Source organism: Kwoniella newhampshirensis, chromosome 14 (genome assembly GCF_039105145.1).
Source record: "Kwoniella newhampshirensis strain CBS 13917 chromosome 14, whole genome shotgun sequence".
Taxonomy (NCBI): Eukaryota; Fungi; Basidiomycota; class Tremellomycetes; order Tremellales; family Cryptococcaceae; genus Kwoniella; species Kwoniella newhampshirensis.
Genome location: NC_089967.1, coordinates 502,755 through 522,047, shown reverse-complemented (window position 1 = coordinate 522,047; position 19,293 = coordinate 502,755). Strand labels below are relative to the sequence as shown.

At 50.8% G+C, this 19,293-nt stretch overlaps 7 protein-coding genes across 7 annotated transcripts; 4 read left to right on the top strand and 3 right to left on the bottom strand.

The window, feature by feature from the left end:
• Positions 1-491: 491 nt before the first annotated feature.
• Positions 492-2,319, top strand: IAR55_006551 (serine/threonine-protein phosphatase PP-X isozyme 1; the record flags this gene model as incomplete). Its single annotated transcript, XM_066949632.1, has 9 exons — positions 492-517; positions 735-858; positions 1,028-1,118; positions 1,239-1,525; positions 1,693-1,768; positions 1,822-1,886; positions 1,941-2,009; positions 2,071-2,126; positions 2,187-2,319. The coding sequence occupies 9 exons, from the start codon at positions 492-494 to the stop codon at positions 2,317-2,319; spliced, it is 927 nt and encodes a 308-aa protein (XP_066799926.1).
• A 1,258-nt stretch (positions 2,320-3,577) lies between these two features.
• On the top strand, positions 3,578-6,132 carry IAR55_006550 (uncharacterized protein; the record flags this gene model as incomplete). The annotated part of the gene is made up of 8 exons (XM_066949631.1): positions 3,578-3,800; positions 4,010-4,338; positions 4,408-4,484; positions 4,542-4,678; positions 4,744-5,119; positions 5,171-5,263; positions 5,316-5,832; positions 5,890-6,132. The coding sequence occupies 8 exons, from the start codon at positions 3,578-3,580 to the stop codon at positions 6,130-6,132; spliced, it is 1,995 nt and encodes a 664-aa protein (XP_066799925.1).
• Positions 6,133-6,986: 854 nt separating this feature from the next.
• Positions 6,987-8,796, top strand: IAR55_006549 (uncharacterized protein; the record flags this gene model as incomplete). The annotated part of the gene is made up of 5 exons (XM_066949630.1): positions 6,987-7,043; positions 7,188-7,637; positions 7,940-8,179; positions 8,486-8,614; positions 8,737-8,796. 5 exons carry the CDS (start codon positions 6,987-6,989, stop codon positions 8,794-8,796), a joined length of 936 nt encoding a protein of 311 aa, XP_066799924.1.
• A 399-nt stretch (positions 8,797-9,195) lies between these two features.
• IAR55_006548 (uncharacterized protein) lies at positions 9,196-12,183 on the bottom strand (the record flags this gene model as incomplete). Its single annotated transcript, XM_066949629.1, has 13 exons — positions 9,196-9,411; positions 9,474-9,539; positions 9,596-9,643; positions 9,703-10,514; positions 10,569-10,639; positions 10,688-10,792; positions 10,847-10,982; positions 11,040-11,160; positions 11,208-11,296; positions 11,347-11,355; positions 11,410-11,771; positions 11,836-11,941; positions 12,033-12,183. The coding sequence occupies 13 exons, from the start codon at positions 12,181-12,183 to the stop codon at positions 9,196-9,198; spliced, it is 2,292 nt and encodes a 763-aa protein (XP_066799923.1).
• Positions 12,184-12,536: 353 nt separating this feature from the next.
• Positions 12,537-14,292, top strand: IAR55_006547 (uncharacterized protein; the record flags this gene model as incomplete). Its single annotated transcript, XM_066949628.1, has 7 exons — positions 12,537-12,550; positions 12,603-13,355; positions 13,434-13,536; positions 13,591-13,772; positions 13,832-13,895; positions 13,954-14,114; positions 14,214-14,292. The coding sequence occupies 7 exons, from the start codon at positions 12,537-12,539 to the stop codon at positions 14,290-14,292; spliced, it is 1,356 nt and encodes a 451-aa protein (XP_066799922.1).
• Positions 14,293-14,632: 340 nt separating this feature from the next.
• Positions 14,633-15,586, bottom strand: IAR55_006546 (uncharacterized protein; the record flags this gene model as incomplete). The annotated part of the gene is made up of 1 exon (XM_066949627.1): positions 14,633-15,586. The coding sequence occupies one exon, from the start codon at positions 15,584-15,586 to the stop codon at positions 14,633-14,635; it is 954 nt and encodes a 317-aa protein (XP_066799921.1).
• A 1,190-nt stretch (positions 15,587-16,776) lies between these two features.
• Positions 16,777-19,199, bottom strand: IAR55_006545 (uncharacterized protein; the record flags this gene model as incomplete). The annotated part of the gene is made up of 7 exons (XM_066949626.1): positions 16,777-17,895; positions 17,948-18,035; positions 18,093-18,172; positions 18,226-18,493; positions 18,555-18,751; positions 18,811-18,912; positions 18,975-19,199. 7 exons carry the CDS (start codon positions 19,197-19,199, stop codon positions 16,777-16,779), a joined length of 2,079 nt encoding a protein of 692 aa, XP_066799920.1.
• Between the last annotated feature and the right edge of the window lie 94 nt (positions 19,200-19,293).

The following is a 19,293-nucleotide window of genomic DNA, read 5'->3' as shown; positions in this document are numbered from 1 at the left end:
TCCTGTTCTTAAGATACAACAAGCAAAAAGGAGAGAAATAGAATGAGGCAGGAGATGAATTGTATCCCATACTTGATCAGATTGAGGTCAAAAAGGTCACGAAGTCAGTCACGAGCGGGAACATGAAGTTTAAGTACGCCACCCATTTTACATGTCGATGCGATCTATGGTCCTCCTTCACGACAACTTCCCTACATTTTGCCACCTAAAAACATCAAACTCGGGGGTCTGACTGCTTTCTCTCTCTCCTCCTTCTAACATCCACAGACGATCAACGAAATACCCTTCGCCCATTCCACTGCACGGGAAAGAAAGTGACGGCAGAGGCAGCGTCATCCTTGAGGAGTAACACACAGAGAGAGACAAAAGGGTCTACCCCAACGATAGCGGTTGTTATCTTCCTCGCGTGCCGATAAGAGACGGAGAGAAAGCGTTCGCCTAATTTTAGTGGGAGACGTTGTGAACGCTTCGTCCGCTCAGATTCGAATACGATGTCTATGTCTTCGGACCTGGATCAGTGAGTCAGAAACTCAATCTTCCCACTCCACCTCCATGATACCCTGGACAGCGCACAAAGATCGGACGGACAGCTGACGAGTTATTCCCTCCCTTACTCCTCTATCACCATGGCTGGTCATCGACTCACCACGTCCACGCATACGCTTCAATCAAAATTGCTTTGGATCAACTCATCGTCCCGCGTCTATGCTCCACCTCCCATGACGCCCGTATAGACAAATCGCTCAATTGAAACGATGCGAGATCATACCTGAATCAGCGGTGAAAGAGCTATGTCTCAAGGCGAAAGAGATATTGATGGAAGAGGGTAATGTGCAATATGTGGATAGTCCAGTAACGGTGAGTGCGATCATCCTGAATTCACAATGGCATTCGTTCTGTCGGGCGGTGTTCTCATGCCGATGGCGCTGGTGGAACGGTCGCATATCATCGGTTGTGCAGGGAACTTTGATAAATGCCTACCACTTGATACGAGATGTGCAGCTAATCGATGCTGATAAAACCTTAGATATGCGGAGATATACATGGACAATTCTTCGATCTGATGGAACTGTTCAAAGTGGGAGGTTTCTGTCCAGAGACAAACTACATCTTCATGGGTGAGCAGATCAGCTTCCAGGATAATAGTCTTCTCCACCGTTGTCATTTTCCTGCACGCCACATTGTCGATCTGCGCAGTACATGGAATCCATCTGACTCGGTTTCTCCCTCTTCTTCAGGCGACTTCGTAGACAGAGGATTCTACTCGGTCGAAACATTCCTCCTGCTCCTTCTTCTCAAAGTGAGATATCCCGATAGAATAACGCTCATACGGGGAAATCACGAATCTCGCCAAATCACCCAAGTGTACGGGTTCTATGATGAGTGTCAGAGAAAATACGGCAGTAGTAATGTCTGGAGATATTGTTGTGATGTTTTCGATTATCTGAGTTTGGGATGCGTGGTGGATGGAAGGGTGTTCTGTGTACATGGTGGACTAAGTCCTCAAGTAGGGAGATTAGATCAGGTGAGTCAATGGTTGAAAATCTCCCGGATCCCAGAGCGCCCCTCAAAGTCAGATTGCGGACGCGGATGGGAACGTGCGCATTCATTCTGCGACGCGAAGAGCGACAGAAGAGTCACTACTGTTGATACATCCTCGTACTGGAACACTGATACCGTTTGACCCCTCAGATCCGAGTGATAGATAGACGGCAAGAAGTTCCACATGAAGGACCGATGTGTGATCTCCTATGGTCAGATCCTGATGGCGAGTTCTCCCCGTATGTGAAGCGATTACCGACGCTGATGAAACCTGTATAGATATCACCGGTTGGGGTATGTCACCAAGAGGGGCAGGGTTTTTGTTCGGTAGCGATGTCGTCGATGTGAGCTTGCCCCGATGTACAAACCACGCTGTCAATGCTGATCGAGTCCTGCAGCAATTTAATCACAACAACGACATCGAACTGATAGCGAGAGCCCATCAATTGGTGATGGAAGGTTACAAAGTAAGTCACAGTGGTCCAGCATATCGGAAAAGCTCATGCCGGATGTCTCACCCCCCTGCAGCTCATGTTCGATAGGAAGATTGTCACTGTATGGTCAGCGCCGAATTACTGCTATCGGTGAGTGCTTCACCAAGATTGCTCTCACTCCACACGAACTGACTGCCTGGGATGACACAGATGTGGGAATACGGCGAGTGTATTAGAGCTGGACGAGAACCTACGACAAGAGTACAAGGTGTTTGAAGCGGCTCCTCAAGATGCGAGATCGATACCGCAAAAACGACCGATGATGCACGAGTATTTCCTATAAAGCAAGCGAATGGGAGAGAGGAGAAAGAAAAACCGAGAAGGTCGAGGTTTCAGTATGCAGAGACCAAAATCAAGGAGACAACATGCGTCCTAGTGCAGGCAATTTATCCAATATCGATACTTTTCCTTGCGGTTTGCGTAGAGCAAGAATCGCAGGAAACGCCACTGTCACTGTAGCATGACGATGGAGAATGAATACAATCCAGTCAGGCAGGTCGTATACCGGCACAGATCGATTGTATCATGCACGTGGATAAATGGAATGTACGTTGTTGTTGTTGACACTACAGCACCGTGGATGAAACGGCATTCCCAGACAGGATGATATCCAGGGTTTGTTTTGTGAATTATCGCGACTGGCTTTTCCCACGCGAGGGTGCACAAGTCAAACACGCGTAATTCAGCCCCCGGCTCAACTGAGATCTTGCCCACCACATCCTTGGTGACGAACGATCGATGCAACATGCTTGTAGATGCATTCCATGTCATGCGGAATCTTACCTCCTGATATACATGCCAGCAATCGCAAAACAACAACAACGACAACAACAGCAGCAGCAGCAATAACAGCACTACTCCACCCTCAAATTCTGAGACGACCCCTTCCGACAGATCCACTGTTTCCCCCGCCCCGCAAAATAACGACATACCCATCCATCCCAACTGACGTGTCATCTCAACCAAGGTACAAGGGGAAATATAACAGATCAGACCGGGGGTGTTTGACTTGTTTCTCGCCTCTCCTGTCATACACTCACTTTCCCTGGCACAATCACAGATCTCTCTCTCTCTCTCTTGGGACGGGTTTTCAACGCAAACACTCACATTCGCACACATACACATTCCAATTCTGTCCGACCTGTCCGATTCCTACCAAGCATTCTTCGTCCATCAATTCATCCAATCTCTCGATCGTTCATCACTGATCATTTCATCCTCCGCTTCTTCACCTACGACTCATTGGGTACTCTCCCTCGGACCCACACCTGGCTCCTCCCTTCACGCTCTTTTTTTTCGACGACAAACACAGCCTTTCCAGGAGACGACGACCTTCACCGACCCTCTTCCTAACGACTTGCCCCTCCCCACTCGGACAGACACGGATCAACAAAACTCGTCTTCCAACCACAACAAGACACCTCTCTCTCTTATTTCCACGGACACGACGAAAACGAAAAACGGGGGCAAACAGACGATATATCCTTATCCTTCCATATCCCTGCGTCTCACCGATCCTCCCGCCATCACAACCCCCCAAAATGATCCCCATCCTCACACTCACATTGGCCGTCACACTCGTCAGCGCGAACAACCATCTCCCGACGGCAGGCGACCGTCAATTCAGACATCGGGATCTCGCTTCCAAACATGTTAACAGCAGAGCCGGGGTGGTTCCCGGTGGGTTTGAGATCGTGGGAGATTCAGGCGTTTCGGCGCAAATGATGTTTCTCGGTACGGAGAAGACGGTTTATATACTTGATAGTGGGTGTAGTACCTTCGTCACCTCCCATGGGTTTCTGGAACCCTCCTCATTTCCGTTTTACAAGAACCTCCCCTTGACTCGGCGACTGCAGCCAACCTACTACCTCCTCTCTTGACTGATATGAGGGCGTGCGCTGACCTACTATCTTCACCCTTACTCTCTCTTCATGCTCCTAATTCGTTGTTTCATACCCGGACCCACACCGCAGAGGCCGAAAACAACTCTATGCAGGTATCAACGCCTGACGGACTTACCCACCCCGCCTGGGGAACATCGTACGACCTCTCATCCAACACCGCCACCGCCATGTCCGTCTCTTCCAACACTTTCTGCGCAGCCGGTCTACCCGTAGGTAACGGCTCGTGGGTCGTGTTCGGCGGCAACCAACCTGTCACATATCAAGGCGTTGCGACGAAAGATGCGGGTGGGGCGAACCCTTATGATGATGCGGATGGAGGGGCAGCGATCAGGATGATAGATCCTTGTGATGATGGACAATGTACATGGCAAGAAGGCGGTGAGGCTTTGACGATGAGCGTGAGTCCCGCGACTACAGCCTGAGCTAGTTCCGGCGGGTATGCTGATCGGCTGGTGGAATGGATGTAGGGAAAGAGATGGTACCCCTCTGTCGAGCTGCTGGGCGACGGATCACTCATAGTTCTTGGTGGTGACAACAATGGAGGGTAGGTCACGCTCATGCCCAACCATATTGTTCTGTCGAACTAACGAGTATAAATCAGATATGTCTCAACGTTCGTCCAAAATAACCCTACCTATGAATACTGGCCCAAGAAGCCTTCTGGTGCTATTCACATGGACTTCCTCAACTACACCGTACCAGTCAATCTCTTCCCCCTCACCTGGCTGTTGCCCGGAGGTGAGTTTTCAAAACCTTGCCACTCTATTTCCGGACTAGATAGCTGATTTTCTGATCGTTGTCAGGCAAGCTATTCATGCAAGCGGCGTACAAGACAATACTCTACGATATGGACACCAAGACCGAGTCCCCTCTTCCCGACATGCCTTATGCCGTTCGAGTATACCCCGCTTCCGCAGCCAACGCCATCTTGCCCCTCACTCCTGCCAACAACTACACCGCCACAATCCTTTTCTGTGGTGGTTCCAATGCCAACTTCAACCTTTCTTCAGATGGTGGTGCCCAGTTTAACGTCACGGCCGTCCCCGCGGACGACACGTGCGTAAGGATCAGTCCAGAAGATGCCAATCCCACATATATGGACGACGACGCTATGCCAGAGGGCAGAAGCATGGGTCAATTCATCTACCTGCCTGATGGCACCATGTGGATGGGTAACGGGTGAGTGTCGCTCTCTGATGTGTGGATGAACAGATATTGACGTTGCACTAGTGTGAACATGGGGACCGCTGGTTACGGTGACGACAAATACTCCATCGGCGAGAGTTACGGCCAAGCTCCCCTGTATCAGCCTGCAATCTACAAGTACGTATCGCTTGGCGATGTTCGTTTGCAACTCACTAACCCCACATCACAGCCCGAATGCTCCTTCCGGTTCCAGATGGTCTAGAGAAGGACTAGGAGAATCCACGCAGGAGCGAATGTACCACTCAACCGCAATCCTTCTTGCCGATTCTTCAGTCCTTATCTCTGGTTCCAATCCCAACAAGGATGTTACTACAGCACAATGGTCAACCTCATATGAGGTCGAGCAATGGTATCCTTTGTGGTATAACCAAGAGCGACCCACGCCGACTTCATCATGGCCCACATCCCTGTCCTACGGTGGCGCATTCTGGGATCTCACCTACACCCCTTCGAACGCATCATCTGACCCTGCGAACACTAAAGTAATCGTTATCCGAACTGGATTCTCCACTCACGCCATCAACTTCGGTCAGAGATATCTGGAGCTTGCTACGAGCTACACGAGGAATGCTCAGACTGGAGAAGTGACGATACATGCCAGTCAAATGCCCCCTAACCCCAACGTGTTCCAACCGGGTCCTGCCATGATCTTCCTCGTTGTTGACGGTGTCGCGTCGCAAGGAAAGGTGAGTTGGTTTTGCTCGAGTTGACTCGTCTGGTCGCTAATGTCGCATGTTCACCAGATGATCATGATCGGTTCCGGTCAAATCGGTACTCAACCAATCTCTGCCGCTGCCGTTCTTCCAGAATCAGCCGTTGTCACCTCTGATTCCGGATCTTCCAACTCTAGTTCAAGCTCTTCATCCTCAAATGCCACAAGCGCCAACACCGTCAATGCCAGCTCCGCTGCACCAGCTGGTCTGCGTGCTAGTGCTCTTGCCGCGGTTGTAGGCGTAGTGAGCGTCGGACTGGCTGTGCTGGTCTAAGCCTTGTTGTCTGTCAAACGGATGACGGTAGTTTTGCTCCATTGTACATGTTCAATCGTCCCTAACCCCCATATCCTCCTCATGCGCCCCATTCTCATACTCCTTCTCACCGCTCTCAAACGGAAACCAACTCTTCTGTCAAATTCCGTTCCGTAGTCCGTCATAGCATTATCTGTTTTCCTACATCTCATCTCCAAAACATAGGATATCCCATTTGGTTGCGTGTATATACATGATCTTAATCTTCTCTTGCAGACAGTTGCCAATTAGCATGCCATCGGTAATTGTGTTGTGACGATAGTGCATCGTTCACATCTCTCGGGGCATGGATCCGGCATTGATGGGACCAAAAATAGCTTGATAGATAGATCCGGGTCGGCGAGTTCCGAAGTTACCGTATGTTTTGCGTGATAGGACATGATACGATGGATGACAGTCAGTCGAGTCAACTGGAGTCCGCTTGGAGGGGATGTCCTGTATGGTCTGACGAGGGGATAGCCTCTGTGTGAATAGTCGTATGCCATCCATTGCGAGTAGATCCCGAATCAATCTCATCTTGTGAAGTCATCCACTACTGACTGATCAATCGGTTGCTGACTGTCGTGATTGTCGTTGTCGTCGATTACCTGTGCGTACTGCTTGACCGCCTATCTCTGTCCTACTAATACGATCCATCTTCCCTTGCCCACAATATCATCATCTACCAAGTCATGCCTGATTCCCCGAACACAATCCCTCCTCATGGTGTACGGCGTGTGGCTATGATCTCTTTCCAGTGACTGATCCGACTTTCTCCTTTTAGTTCAGCCTCTGCTTCTCCACCACACGCTTTGGCACATCGGTCGACCAGCACCATGTCCAACGTCCATCAAGTCGCTGTATCAGGTTTTGGCGAAGGCACGAATGATATTGTGAGTGGACCGACTTCTGCACCATCAAAAGTCTCTCCTCCGCTTCTCAACCCTCGACCTCCCTTGCCCATTCCACCATTGGCTGTGACGTTCAGATCACCACTCTGTCAAACTGAACTGACCACCCCCGTTTCCTCATGTCAGTACGACCAATATCGACCCACATATCCTGTGCAAGCTCTCGATCAGATCCACAAGTTGATCTCGCTCTCCTCTCCCCCTTCTGGACCTGGACAAGGCCGAGGATGGAAGATCATCGAGCCGGGATCTGGCACCGGTATCCTCTCACGACTGCTCATCTGCCCACCCAAGCCCAAGCCCAAACCCAACGCTCTCGGTTATCCATCATTCAACATCTCGACTCTGGTAGGCGTCGAGCCTTCAAAGGGCATGAGAGACGCTTTCAGGCGCGGATTCGAGAGTGTCTCCACCTCGGATCCATCCAGCTTGCAAGGGAGGACGGTCGGAGCGGTGCAAGGTGGGTTTGATGATTTTGTGAATGTGAAGGAATTTGGGATCTCCAAGGAAGAAGGCGTGGATGCAGTCATCATTGCTCAGGCTTGGCATTGGTGTCCGGATCATGAAAAGGCACTGGTGAGTCGGTCGGATAGTCTCTCTCTTCAGCTTTGTGGTGGTGTCGGCCAAAAGACACGAGTGCTTCTGCCGAGACGATCTGCAAGATTTCGTGTGGACTCCTCTTCGTCTTCCGTTCTCTTGTCTTGCATTTGGCTGACATTACCTCTCTTCTCGTCTCTGTTCGAATCCCCTTTACCCCTTCCCACGATCTCCAATCCCTCACTGACCTCTAAATATACTGCGAATCCAACATGCTCAATACCCACAATCCTACTCACATCCACTCCATCTACACCCAAACTCCACCCGAACGACCACAGCGAGAAATCGCATCCTACCTGCCCCCCTCCCACCCCCTCATCCTCATCTGGAACCTCGAATCGTACACACCCTCATGGCAAGCAGCCATCCGAGAAGCATACCAGCCGTACGACTTGGGTACTCCGCAGTACTACAAAGGTCTCTGGAGGGATATGTTCGAAACGGTCGCTTACAAGGAGTTGTTTGAGGACAAGGAGGAATGGAAGACTGAGTGGTCGGTCGGGATCACGGAGGATCAGGTGGGTCAAGTCAAATCTTGATCACCTTTTGAAGTCGCTGTTGCTGGCGATGCAGAGTATGGGGGGTAAAGAGATCGTTCGAGTGTGACCTTCCTGTCAAGGGGGTCTGGGCTGGATATTGACCAGATCTATCTCACCTCGCTCCACGAGCTTGTCTTCAGCCTGGTGGGAAAGTGGTTTCACACGTCATCGTTCCCCTTCCCCACTTTACCGCTGTCGACCCCACTGCCCCTTTCAGCTGCGAACGATCATGAGAGGATCTTCGTACCAGGCACTGATTTCTTCTGATTCCTGTCCCACTCACAGCTCATAAACCGTCTCTTCTCAAAATCATATCTCACCCCAGCCCATCTGACCGGTGAGGGGCGAACCAAGCTCGAGTCGGAACTGCGAAAGATCATCAGTGGAGCAGACCATGAATGGCTTAACAAAGAAGTGGGTGTCTCTTTCTTATCTCCTTGCGCTTCGACTCGAAAGATCTCTACCTTCCGATCGAAGTCGACACCGCATCTGAATATCGCGCTGATCCCGAGCGTTCCGATTTTGTCGTTCCACAGAAGGGCATCTTCAAGTATGCGTACGAGACCGACATCGTCGTTCTGCGTCGAAAAGCCTAATTCATCGAACCTGGCAGGGCTCTTGACGATGTCAATCGTATTCGAACAGGGCAGCAATTGGTTGTCAGAGGCAGAAGGAGACTATACAAGGTCGGAGTTCGCTCGCGCTCATATATGCATCTCATATATTCACACGCTCCTCTTCTCACAATGCTGCTCGTGCTCTCCTCATAGGCCGATGTTATTGACAAGAAAAAAGCCCGTGTCATCTCTCCCAAGCCTCTGCCTGACATGTCTTACTGCTCCAAACGAACGGGACTCATCTTCGGGAATTTTGAGGAGATTCGGGTAAAAGGTGTATCTTCAATGCTATAGTGAATGGATCGATTTGGTCTCTCTTGCTCTTCGTTGTATGTCTTCGTCTTCAATCGTCGTTCTTCGATTTTTTGCTGGAATGGTCTATTCCTTCTTCTCGCCACCACCACTCTCCTTCTTGTCACCGTTTCCTTCACCAGCACCACCGTCTCGCTTCCCTCCACCTCCAACGGAACCGAAACCTCTACCTCGTCCACCTCGGAAGCTACCTCCACGACCGCGACCGCGGAAAGGACCCTCAACGAACGATCGAGATGGAGGATTGGAGACGCTGACGTTGACGGTTGTGTCTCTGATAGTCTGCAAGCGGATGCATAGCATCAGCTCCTGATCTACTGTGAATCAAGCGATAATTTACGTACCCCTGTTTGCGCCTTCAATGCCTCAGTCATTCCATCCTCAGAAGCAAAGTCGACATAAGCGAAGTCCTTGATGACAATGTCAACGAGGTCTCATTTTGTTCTTTCACTTCACTGAAGCTCACCTTCTGCTTCTTTGACAAGTGATCGATAATAATTTTGACTTGGAGGATCTATGACATATCGTAAGCACACTATTGGAAATAGGATCGGGGGCGCCAAGCAAAGTCACCTTCTCGGCGTGCGATCCAAAAAGTTTCTTCAGCTCATCCTCAGTAGTGGGCGATGGGATTCCCTTGATGTATAACGAGTGTTTCTTTTGCTTGACTTCGCCTGATCCCTCACGACTGTGAGCTGCCTTTATTTTGTCTCCTTCCTTGCTTTCTGTGGGGGTCGATGTAGACTGGGATGAAATCCCGTTGGTAGTTGCAGTAGATTTATCTTTGGAGTCGTCTTTCGCCGCTTTGCCGTTGGTCGAAGAGGCAGATGTGGTAGGCTTTCCATTCGCAACGGGGGTCGAGGACTTCGCTGGAATAGAAGCGGCCTTTTCAGACTCTTTAGAAGGGGCAGCGCTAGAAGAGGCAGATTTGCTGTCTGTAGCTTTGTCCTTACTTGTTGCCGCCAAGCCTGCTTGGGTGGCCGGAAGATTCTGTGCTCGAGCTTGACGCGGGGCCGTGGGGAACTTTCCGGTGGCGGAAGATGGATCAGCCGTGGCTGCAGACGAGGATCCTGCAGTAGCAGGAGACGCAGTGGTTTGAGATGGAGCGGTAGCAGGCTTCATGTGAGGTGCCAAAGGCCTGTTAAGGCCATTCTTGAATGCGCTTGGTGCTGTTGTGGTTCCAGCAGGTGTCGCAGCACCCCGATTGGACGCAGCTCCGCTGATGGGACCGAATGGCGCTCGTGTTGGGGCAGCAGCCTTAGGGGCATTCTCAGGAGCGCTGGTACGACGAGTAGCGGCTGCAGCGAGAGGGGCTGTGGCCACGGAAGGTGTCGGGGTCGGAGGTAACGCCTGACCTGATTTTGCGCGATGGCTAAAGTTAAGGCCTAGAATGACTCAGCTTTGGAGCTGATGACCAGATAAGGCGCCGTCCGACCTACCAGCGGTCTTGATCTCGGCGGATACCCTTCCTTCAGTGATGGACAGAAGCATGTGACCAAACGAAGCGTCGCTTGTGAGATGTCAGTGTCGATCGCGAGATACAAGACGCTGAACCCACGTGAGAATCCAGTTCCATGTGTTGGTCCACATGCCATGATCGTCGCCAGTTGGGATGTTGCCGAATGCACTTTTGAGTTTTTTCAACAAAGCCTGCTGTTGCTCACTGTAGTCAATGAACATTAGCACACGTCACTATCTCGCCAGGACCCGTACTGACTTCAAGCTGCTGTCCACTTTATCTCGCACTGTTTCGTAAATGTTGTTGAATGTTGCCTGCGCTTGTAACAGTTTTTGTTGCCAGGATTCGGGATCTGAGTGTACGGCAAACTCGTTATAGGACACAGGGTATCGGACTGGGAATCAGTAATTCTTGATCAGCCTTTTTCTCCCCCTCTAGGTCGTTTACTGACAGTGCAGACCGCTGGAGATCGTCAAGTCGGCTTTCAGAGCGCTAGCTATGAGAGTGAGGAGAGGATGCTTGCAGATAGACGCAGTGCAGAGGAACAATCGGGTCTCCTGCGAATCAAACACCTGGTGTGGCTTCAGCTTGGCTCACTCATTGGATAGTATCTACCTACTCTCTGTGCCGTATCGAGCAGCTCGCCCATCTGCAAAGCCGTAGTCCACATTGTACCTTGACCACCAGCGATCGTCGCATACCCCTCACCTAAGCACTATCAGCAAATTACTTCCACTTTATCTTTTGTTTGGACGTACCATTGTCAACTGTAACCAGATCATCATCAGCAATGCATCCAGTCCCTCGATCGAGGCACTCACACATTTTGTAAGGAGCCACGGTACCGCCCAATCCGAACAACCTCAACTTCATCCCACCAACATCGAGCACCCGACTGGTAGCCTCATCGATCATGAATAGGTTGTTGACCTCGTACTCCCCCGTTCTGAACTTTTCAATGACTCGAACATCCTCGAGCAAACCCCAGACGGTGAAGACGGGGACTGGGAAGTTGATCGCTCCTGTCAGCAGGTGAGGGAACTGGGAAAGGGGAAAATGGATGGATGAGTTGTTGAGACTGCTGATCAGTGGTTGACGTCCTTGCTCGGGAGGTATCGCGATGAGCTGAGATCGTGTCGCGGGAGGAAGAAGGGGAGAGTATTGAATGAGATGACGAAGGATTCTGCGGTTCGGGGTTCGTCAGCTGTGGTCGAAATCAAAAACACGACCGACAGAGCTCAGCTCACTTGTCACTCATACGTTCCAAGCTTTCCGATGTCATGAACCCAAAGTCTCCTGTATGGATGACAGCAGTAGCCTCATGTTCTCTGATCAGACGATTCAATTCATGGTCTGTGCGTTCGATCAACGGGGGGAGGTAGGATGGATGAATGATCAGTAAAAGTACAATATGAGGTATATATGCGATATGGGAGCTACTCACAGTCCCCACGAATATCAGCGACACAGAGGATTCTGCCCGTCTTCCCTGCTAGAACGACTCTTGGAGGTGTGGCTGTCGTCGAAGAAGCTTTCTCAATTGGAGGAGGCGAAATGATACCGTTAGCAGCAGTGATTGCTTGTGTGGTAGCCATCTTTTCTATCGATCTGTATTCTTGGAATCAGTGTCGATGATGAGAGGTCGCCTCTATGTGGACGATAGAATGAGGAGGAAGAAGAAGGAGAGAAAGAAGAAGAAGGGATGAAGAGGAAATGAATCAATGAGTAGATATGGATCGAGTGAAATCAGATCAACCAAACGAGGAAGACACGAGACCTCTCGCAAGGGTTGGCAAGTGGCAAATACAAAATGTTACGTAAGTCAACCGTCGTACTCTTAACTGTTTCACTACACCTTCGGATCTCAGTTGACCTGTTCAACTTCGCGCTCTGCTTGATCACATCAACACTGCTCTAGATCAAGATAAGCCACAGAGAGAGAGAAACTATGTCATTCGGAGGGTCAGTAGAACGGACCGCGTCGTCTGCATATACTGATCTCGTTCTTTTGCAGCTTCAAATTTGGAGCTGCTCCATCCACCCAACCAGCTGCTCCTTCCTTGTCTGTCACCAACCCAACCCCCAGCGGTACACCAGGTTCCACTCCCGCTCCTTTCTCTTTCGGCAGTACCTCCACTTCTACTTCCCAGCCGGCTGCAGGCAGTGCCACTGGTGGTAGCTTGTTTGGCGGCTTCGGTCAGAATCAATCACAAGGAGGTCAAGCTCAACAACCCGCTCAAAATCCCAATTCTGGATCATCTTTGTTCGGGGGTTTCGGTGCGAAAGCGGCTACCGCCCCTGCGAGTGGAGGCGGATTGTTTGGAAGCGTAGGAACTGGTCAACAACAGCAACCGCAACAGCCGGGAGGTTCAGGGCTGTTCGGGTCCACAAGTCAATCTCAACAGCAACCTCAGCAACAATCTGGTGGAACAGGTCTTTTTGGATCAACTACAAACCAGCAACAACCTGCTAACACTGGTCTGTTCGGCTCCACATCCCAACAACCTCAACAGCAATCAGGAGGATTGTTTGGTTCGACAGTCCAGCAACAGCAACAACAGCCATCGACCTCTCTCTTTGGTGGTCAATCAACCACTCAGCCAGCTTCCTCTAGCCTGTTCGGACAAACCGCTCAACCGTCTCAGAATCAAGGTCAAGGGACTCTTCAGACTTCGACGAATGGCGCGAGCTCAAGTGGGGGTGTTGGCAAGAACACAAGATTTGCAGATCTGCCAGAAGGAGCGCAAAAGTATATCGAGCAGATGGAGTAAGTACTTCCTGCAAGTCTTCCCGCCTCGCAGATCAGATCACGATTTACATGCTAATGCGAAATGTTGGGTTACAGCAATGTCATCAAACAGCAAAAGGTCGCTGGTTCAGGTATGAACATTGAAGGATTGGGACGAGCAATCTGGCAAACGAGTCTGGACATCAAAGCGGCCAACGAGGTGAGCTCCATGTCGTTCACTCACATGTCCGCGAGCTGACAACGCCTCACTCAGGAGTATTCCGCTATCTCTCATACTCTGAAATCTCTCGGAGCATCTTTGACGCAGCTGAGGGAGAAAATGATCAATGAAGGCCGGGATATCGAGCGAGTCAAGGAGATTTGGGATGCGTATAGATCCGCAGAGGGTAGAATGGGTCAGGTCAGATTGGGGGCGTACAGAGAGTTCCCACAAGAGTGAGTTCGTCTTTGTGGTGTCCGATTGAAGTGGAGACTGATCTTTTGTCGTGTTCCAGATTCTTCGGACGAATCGCCAGTGGTATGGAGGAGCGAGTGGGCCGATACAAGAGGACTATCGCGGTGGGTAACGCAATTTGGCTACATCGAAGTCAAGCTGATCAATTGACGTCGTACTTAGCAACTCAACCGAGCCATTGCGTCGCTCTCTTCCGATTCGCATACTCCGTCTCCGCAAGCTATCGCGCAGACAATTCAGAATCACCAACAGGCGATGTTGCAATTAGCAGCACAGCTAGACGGCTTGCAACTGAGAATGAACGATCTGCGAGCCGCATATGCGTGAGTTTTCCATTGGTCGACCTGTGTCACATCGAATTTCATGGTGGCCTCGCCAACTTCTCCACCATTGAACTGTGACTGATGTCCACTGACTCCCAGTGAGGAATGGAGAGATAAGACGGGTTCGGTGAGAGACCCATTCGAGGTCGCCCGAGAAGAGAAAGCGATCAAGGTGTAATGAACCGCGACGACAGTGATGCCTACAAGAAGAAGCATTGCATGCATTACTAGGCACAGCCTAAAAACGTAGCACCGCAGCGAGGGATTGCTGTCCACTTGCTATCTGTATATCAACACACGAGCACTGATTTCGCTGCCAATGATTGTGTACTGATGCAACTGATCTGGAAAACCACTTTTACCAGTTCACAATTCATACTTGTTGCCAAGTACATACATAACAACGGTCAGCGAGCAAGCTTGTACAGTTCTCTTCCTGCAGAGTCTATTGTAAAAGCCTTGTCTCCCACTTGATGATGCTACTAACGACTGCTCCACATGATTGGTCCCTACGGTACTTAATTGGAAGCGCACCCAGTGCACCCATTTCCACTACTCCTACACTTACTCTTCGTTCTCTTGAGAGCTCCCTCCACATACCTCATATAGTTGAGCGGTGAAGGGCTGATCCTCTCAGAGCTACTCGACATCCTCCTATGGTGAGGTTCATGATCGCTCAGACTATAGCTCCTCGCACGAGCAGCAGTGGCAGTAGCAGCAGACTGACATTCCGAGCAACCTCTTTCCCTTGAGGTGGTAGAACCTCTTCTTCTTGTATCTTGACGTGAAAGCGATTTCGATCGATGATGGTTGCTCTCCCGGAATGTGCCAGGCAAGTAGTGATGGACCGGAGCACCGGATCGTTTGCCTCCTGGTTGCATGACCTGTATATGGGAAAGTGGATGCTGAGCTGAGATAACGGGACCAACATTTGCCTCGAGATCCACGACAGGTGTCATCCTTCGACGATTACCCCAGCTGCAAGGCATACTTCCGAACGATGATGTTACTGAAGTGCAGGTACCATCCACTGCGATACCGAGCGGTTGTGGTAAACGAGGATGCACAGCTCCTGCTGTCGACGATAGATCCGGAGCATGAGCCATATGTATCCTTCCTACAGATCCATTCCATCCATCATCGTCCCTATATCCGCCAAGTCCCCCAACATTGGTACTGTGATGACCCATGATTGATCGTGGAGCGACGATACTGTTTCCCTTACCACCATCGCCACGGGCTGACAGAGAAGACGCGATGATATCCCCTACGCGTGATTGGTCTGCACGATCTAAAGCTCGATCGGAAGATGGTCTATAGGCGTCCACGGTACAGAGCGGATATGGGTTACGTGAACCGTTGGGCATGATCGTACTTGGTTGAATGGGGAGGCGAGGAGGTCCAACATAGCGAAAAGAGCAAGTCGGTTGGAAAGGGAACGGAGAGGGAGTGGGCGTTACTTCGATTGGCATGTTGACGAATCTCCAACGTGAGAGGGGATAGCGACGAATGAAATATGAGCACGTGAAGTTCGAATTAGTCCCTAGGGGAGAGATTGACTCTGTCGCGAGAAAGATCGAGCGGACGCGATGGTCTTCCGCACAGCCGATGGGCAAATCAAGAATCGACTTGAGCACCTATGAAAGGCAGGAGCCAGGACTTTCCCAGTGGTAAAGTGTTATCGTCGAGGGTTTCTGGGACGAACGGAGAGTAGGGGCAGCCGATTGATCTCCCTGCTCTTATATCCTGCTTGGGATGGCAGACACGTTGAACAGAGTATCAAAATTCTGCAGTACACTTTAAGCTTTTACATCCACAACGGGTCCCATCGACTTGACATCGTCGGTTGGATGTAAGGATAGGAGTTACGCTACGCCCACTTCCGTTCAATCCTTACATTCAGAGCTCCACCGGAAATGGGAATTGTCTCCCCCCATCCATTCCATTGTCTCCTGTCTCCTTACCACTGCATGGTGTCCCTAAATACCGTCTCCCCCTCCATTGGCACAGTATGAGATCCAAGAGAGGTTGGCTCAAGACTGATTCATGGGCCCCAAGTGCGACGAGTCAGGGCTGACTCTTTACATCATATCACCCTGGTCACTCAAAGGATGGTCGAAGGCACATACTGCGTGTCATGAAAGGTGGTGTAACCGTGCTGAGGGGACGAAGGGTCAAAGGACTTCTCTCTGCGAGCCACACCGAGACGTGGCATACTTTGCATGGAGTAAGTTGACTTAGAGTGGACGATGCAGATTTGACTAACACAGAAAGAATTCGCGCCTTTCGGTTTGGACCCCTGTTTCTACGGCAGCTCTGCTATGAAATGTGGGGTTTGAGCTTTGTCAGAGCTGGATCCGTTTACGAAGGTAAAGGCAGAATCTCGACGAGTACCGGACGAAAGGTCTCCAGGCGAGAGAAAAGGTGGAATCCAAAAGTGATCTGTTGCGCTCTAGAGATTTGTTCCGGCGACAGGGGCAGACATTGAGTTCTTACTCAGCTACATTGAGTCTAGAGCAGGACGACCAGTCATTTGAGTAAGCACTTCTGTGTTCGCGGACTCTGCTAGGACAAGTCGCTTGTATTAAGAGCAACGCGTGCCATCCTAATCACCACCATATACAATTCGCTCATCCACAATTCTTCAAAAGTGCCGGTGCCGCTACGCCGCTTCCTCTCCCTCCGCTTCCTCGTCATCATCTTCCTCCTCCTCCAACACTCCCACCTCCAGCTCCGCACTGACATCCCATCTGCTCCCCTTCGCCCCGGCACTCAGGTATTTCACAAATTTCATGACTCCCGGATCTCTCAACACCAATAAAAGCTTGTTGAAGCTGACCGGTTGAGTTAGGAGCGGTCCATCATCTCCGTCCTCTGAGTCTGAATCGGAATCGAAATCGGATGGGGAGAATTGGTCGGGATCAAATTCCAACTCTTGTCCTCCGACAGATATCGATGGTCCCCCTTTCTTCTCGGTTGTTGATGATGTACCGTCGGTGTTGGCGGAAGGCACGGTCGAGGAAGCAGTTAAATCTGTTTCGGCGACAGGTTGGCTTTCCTCTTCTTTTTCGTCCTCGGCCTCCTCTTCTGACTTGGCGGCCTTTCTAGCCAAAGCGCTCTGATATGTCTCTGGATCTTCACCTTCTTCCGGAGCAGCAAGATAACATTCCCAGGCACCGTGATCCACCAAGGCATCTTCCTCATCGCTTCCAGCGGGAACATCCGCCCACCAAGTAGCACCGAGACTGACGTCCAATCTCACTTCTCCCTCCTTATCTTCTCCGTTCGCAAGTGTGTAATCGAGTCCTTTTCGAAATCTTCTCGCTTCTACTCGGATCCCAGTGGCTACAAGGGACGAGACCACCGAGAGCCAATGCCTGAACGCTTCAGATGGGAAAAGGGTTTTATGTATATTTTGGAGTGTGGGTGTGCTCGATGTGATGCCGGTCGAATTGAGATAACGATGTTTCGAAGACGGACCTTGAATGGTCCATCCTTCACCTTCTCCCAAGTCCTGAGGAGGGATAAGAGTACCAGCATGGTAATCGCCCTTGTCGGCTGCTTCTGTCTCTGACTTGAGTTTCGCCGCAAGTTCAGGGAGCAAGAAGTTGTGCAGAACGATCTCAGACGCTTCGGCGAATTGACCAGATAGCTTCTCCAGGGTGGACGCAGTAAGGTAGGAGGGGGCGAGGAAGCTGGAGAGGAAAGAGAGATCGGAGCCGGTGAGACCATTCGGTGATTCTCCGCTGTACGGAGTGAAAGGAATAGATGGTGCGGCGCTCTGGGACAGATGCATCAGTATGACACGAAAGTCTACCATGCGGAAGACTTACGATTTGCGCGAGAGAACTGAGATCCTTCTTCGCCCTCTCGGCATCGAGAGGTTGATATCCGTGTTCACCCTCAACAGGTCGGTGAAACCTTTAAGATACGTGAGCCACTACTGAGCCTCGTACATGCACTCATCGAACAGCTCACCATCCGCTGACACCCAATCTCTGTCGCCCATCTCCAACTACCACTTCTTCAACGGCGTGATAACTTCGTCCCGGCTGGACCTGCTCTCGACATGAGCATCCGGTGAACACAGAAAGAGGCACTCGAGACTCACTTCGAAGAACACAATTTGACCCCACTTCACATCGACCTTGGCTGTCCTCTTGACGCCAGGAGGTCCGACTTCCTCTCCGTTCTCCACTGGGAAGAGTTCCAATGATCCTCCCCATGCTGGGTTCCAGCCTTTGAGGAAATTGCCATTGGCTGACGGTTGAAGCTCCACAGCATCTGTTTTGGGAGCGTCAAGGGGCGAGTTGGGAAGATAAAGGATGTAAGAGATGAGACGTGTCGAAATGGAGTCGTCGTGAAGTAAAAGGTGGGAGCTGTCAGAGTCGACTGTCAGCTCATGATTTCTTCAGGGGTGATGATGAGAGAGCAGCGTACCCTTGAGTATAGAGACCGGCAGACAGATCCTTCTTCACACCAGACAGAGGTCCACATCCCGTGACTTGACGGACAAAACTTCGAAACTCTTCAGAGTATAGAGCGTTCTTCAGACGCGTGGTCATTGGCAACGCGGCAAGTGTCTCTTCGGGAAGATGTTCGGGATCAAGAGATGAAAGGTCGGGTGTTTGTTGGATCTGCGTTCCGAAGTCAATTATAGTTCGACGTTGCCATGCACCGTTTGATCAAAGCTTGCCTTGTATATATCCGTCTCTTTCTGTTCCCAACCCCATCCAGGAAGACTGCTCTCCTCTCCACGGACACCAAACGTCCTAGATTCCTCCACAACACCCTCGAGCTATGATAGTACCCACTTATCAGTTGATCATATTCCCTGCAGAAAAGCTTGGGATAGCTCACAAGTTCATCACTTAGTAGCCCACCGACAGCAGCATATTTGTAAGGCTCGGCATGATCGTATTTCTCCCTGTGAGCCGCGACTTCCTCCTCGGAGGGAATCTGGATTGAACCAAGAACTGCTTTATCCGTTCCAGGAGGGGCCGTCGTAGCCGTGTCGACTTTGGCTTTTTTGGCAATTCGGGGTGCAGTGGAGCTTGGGGAACGGGCTCGTACTGTAGCTGTCATCGTCGTTATCGTATCGTGTCTGTGTTAAACAAGACAGAGACGAATGAAAGTGCACCCGGAAGAAGTAGGAGCACTCTGACCAAAATATATATCT